The sequence below is a fragment of the Pundamilia nyererei genome, unplaced genomic scaffold, assembly GCF_000239375.1.
Source record: "Pundamilia nyererei isolate P.nyererei 1_Seehausen unplaced genomic scaffold, PunNye1.0 scaffold00006, whole genome shotgun sequence".
In the NCBI taxonomy this organism is placed as follows: Eukaryota; Metazoa; Chordata; class Actinopteri; order Cichliformes; family Cichlidae; genus Pundamilia; species Pundamilia nyererei.
Window position 1 is genome coordinate 6,652,299 of NW_005187407.1, and position 3,919 is coordinate 6,656,217.

At 41.4% G+C, this 3,919-nt stretch overlaps 1 protein-coding gene across 1 annotated transcript in view; it reads left to right on the forward strand.

Moving 5' to 3' along the window:
* Positions 1-681: 681 nt before the first annotated feature.
* The window catches only part of rasa1a (RAS p21 protein activator (GTPase activating protein) 1a), a 28,974-nt gene continuing 25,736 nt past the window's right edge, over positions 682-3,919 (forward strand). Inside the window, exon 1 of the mRNA XM_005722322.2 lies at positions 682-1,972. Within this exon, the coding sequence (XP_005722379.1) occupies positions 1,437-1,972 (536 nt within the window). The 5' untranslated portion in view covers positions 682-1,436. The remainder of the gene's footprint in view (positions 1,973-3,919) is intronic.

The window sequence follows — 3,919 nt, forward strand, 5'->3', positions numbered from 1 at the left end:
TGTTTTCCTTTTTTTTTTTTTTTTTACTAAAAGCCTTTGCTTTAATATAAACTAGAGGACGTGGAACTATACATGCTGTCATTTACCTAGACTTTCATTACCTGTCTGAAGGAAAAACAGGAACACACACACGTACACACAAATCACAATGTGAAGTTGGGGCTTGAAAGGGAAACGCTCAGGTGTAACTGATAACATCACGGGAGATTTTGAATCTCTGTGTTCTTGTATGGAAGCAAGAATAAGAGGTACAATTAAAAAAAAATCATTTTGCAGTTGTAGATTAAATGGGGAACTGTAAATAAATCCTGCCATTAAATGTTTTTTTTTTTAATTACTATTTTCTGTTTATTGTACAGAGCCGCTTATCTGATAACTAGTGAAACTTGTTCGGTGCTGCTGACGTGTTAAAAACAGCAGATCAAAGGTGTAAACATTTCCTGCCACAGTATAGTAGTTCAGCAAGAGATTATTTGCAGAAAAATATCTAGAGGACTGATTTTACTCTGCTACTTGTCTTCTTTTCTGAGATCCTCTGGTAAGAAAAAAACAAACAAACCATAATGAGATTCTATATTTCATTTACGTAACAAGGACAATATCGCATTTTATTCAACTTAATAAGATTTAACGTGATTGAAGATGCCATGGATTAAATTTGGGGGGAAAAAAAGTTCCGCTCTGTGTTCACTTAGCTGTGTCTGATCTTTAACTGGAGAGGAGTGGGAGAGGGAGGGGAGACAAGAGCAGCGCAGCAGCGGGCAAGCCACTAGCCCCGAAACCCAGAAATAAAGCTTGTACGCAGATAATAAATGTTGGTAAACGACATGGCAGTACGCGGAGAACAACATGCGGCTCCGGGGATATAGGAGATAAGGCTGAAGTCGTCTGGGAACGCTACTGGAGACGGTTTAAAACTGAAGAAAACAACACTGGGAAAAAAGAAGGGGATTACACACAACAGTGACAATAAAACAACACTCATCGACAAGTGGTCTGCTTTGGTGCCGAGGGTGAAGTCCGAACATCCCCCCAGACTCAAAAATACCAACAGGAAATATAGGTGAAGTGATATTCTGTTGGAAGTATTGTAACGGTTAATCTCATGTAGTGTTTCTGCGTGAACTCTAAACTCAGGAAACAATGAAGACATAGCGAGCAAGAACTCATCAAGTGTCTCGAAGCTGCTAGCTGTCCCGCTAGCGTTAGCTCGGTGATTTTTGCAGGGAGCGAATGCGAGGCGAAGCTAACGCCCGCTAGTGCAGCCAAGTAAGCTAAGTTAGCTGTTGGCTAACATTAGCCGGCTAGCTGAACGCGTTTTTGAGAAACTTTTGGTGTTGTTTCCCAGGAGCCCAAACACCGGGGGATTATTGTAAAAACAGAGGGGAAGGGCAGGTTCCCTTCTGGACTTTTTCCCCTCTACGTATTTTTCTACTATGATGGCAGCGGAGGTCAGCAGTGAGGATACGGGCTCGGTCGCGACAGGGACAGGGGTGGCAGGCGGAGGAGGCCCGGAGACGACGGCCCCTTTCCCATACTATCCCAAGCCGAGCAGAGTCCGAACCACTGATTTGGTGCAAGGGCCGGCACCAGCCACCCGACAGCATTCAAACACATCTCCGGACTCCCTTTCAGAGATGAATATAATCTATTCCTCCATGCTTAGTGGGGATATGACCGGAGCAGGGAGTGGCGTAGCAGGAGGTGGACATTCAGTTTTTCAAGGAACAAGCTCAGGGACAGTGGGCGGCATGTGCTGCTCTCCAACTATGGAGGGTCCAGCTAGTCGGATCTCACCCACATCAACAGGCCCGGATGGGCCCACTGTCTTCCCACCACTTCCACCACCACCTCCTCCGCCTCCTAGCTGTGGGGGGCTTGGTGGCACTATGGATGAAAGCGACATGCAAGATGGGATGGAAATCGACGAAGAAGAGGTGACGTTCCCACTCTCCGCACCTCCCACTAACCAGTAAGTAAACCACAAGTTAAGTGACGTCTATAACTTCTAGAAAATAGAAGCACTAAAGCAATGTATTTATTTTATTGCGTTTTCATAGCCTTCCTGTTTTGCACTTGAGGTATATTTGGTAGATGTGGCTTTGAAATAATTTCAGTTCCCCAAGACACATTACCTAAAATACATCTGTTGTGCGTTTGCACACCTGTTATCCTAGAAAGCACTGAAATAACTGAGATCAAATTGAATTGTCAGGAGATTCAATATGAAATAGAAACCCTAGCAACACAGTAGTAATGCCTGTTCATTATTTTTTACAGAGAGCTGATTCACTTATAGTAAATGCCCTTATAAACATTCTCACAATGGACTACTACATATCAATAATTGACTTGGACAGCTGTTGTCAGCATAGCCTCATTTCACAGGATCAACCAAGCAGAACAAGTATTATGTATATACACAGTAAACACAATAATCAACACTGAGTAATACAGTGTAACAGTAACAAAAATGCCGTCAAGGATGTGGGACAACTGGTAGTGCAGGCGCTTTTGTTCACGTTTATGCTGTTGTTGGTCCTTCAGCTTTGCCCATTCTGCAGAGAAGTCATGGTATACAAAGAACTTCTTTGTGATGGAGTGAAACTGAGCGATTAAGAACATTCAAAATTGCACTCTGCAGCAGTTGTCCAGGCTTATTTGAGCTTTGTTGTTGTTTTTAGATTTCTTTCAAGTGAACTCGACTGTAGGTTTTTCGTTTCCTGTTCCACGTAATCTTTCAGCTTAACATTCAATTTTTTTTGTAGTTTTTATGTTTTTGGAAGAAGATAGGAAATCATTAAGTTTGGATAAAGTCAGTATATACATATCAGGACACTTTCTTTGAATAGTTCTTTCAGAATTGAAGATGCTTCTCGAATAAGAGGTAAAATGTCTTTAAGAAACTTAAAGAACTCCAATTTTTTTTTATTATTCCAAGCTCCTTAGCCTCCCTTTCTTTTTCTGTTGTATCAAAAACCTAAATCAACAATTGTATGGAGACCAACTTGATTCCAGGTGTCGTTTGTGACAGTTGTGACAATTTGAACTGATGCTCAGGTGATGCACAAATACTTCCAAAGCAACTTTGTTTCTTTGATTAAACAAAGCATTTTTCTTGTTTTAGATTTAAGTTTTAGGCTGGCAAGAACCCTTGGCACTATTGGCCCAGATACATTAAAATCAATGCCTGTGCTTTTGACAGAAATCCATACACCTTTCTGTTATCTACTATTTATAGTAAAGTGCATAGTTCTCTGTAATGCTACATGGGAAGTAGAAAATCTTGTTTCTTGTTTGCTGCACAACTGTATGCTCTGAGAGAATGGCCATCGTGTCTAAATATTTTGCCTGTGATTGAAGTGAACTAAAACTTAAAACAAAGCATTTGCAAACCTTTTTTCTTTTCTTGTCTGCAGCACAGTAAATTCTGCCTAAGCACTGTACTTTAGAAAGCATCTGACTAATTGTGGGTACTGTCATGACTTTATCAGGCATGCACAGAAACCCATGTTCAAACCTGCGTGCGCACTGCTGATGTTGTAATAACCTAAATATAGGCCTTCCATTTGTTATAGTCTCATTAGAAAACTGCTGAGCTTTGTCATTTCTGGCCCTCATACTGTGAGATATGGAAGTGACTAGGCTTGGAGTGTGGATTCAGCTCTTATTTTAGAAGCCATTCTATATCTCGCTGTCAGATTACAGAGGAAGGGGAAGGGCAGCGTTTTACACTGTTGCCTGTTTTGGTAATGAATAACCTTAAGTGGAATGAACATTACTTATATCTAGGCTCCTACCTATCCTGCTGCTTTGGAAATTGTAGTTTTGCCCTGGAAATGCAGACTTCTTCACACTCACCCCAGTTTTTCAGCTTGAAAGATTTTCACTGAGGCATTGGAGCAATTACTGCGTGTTG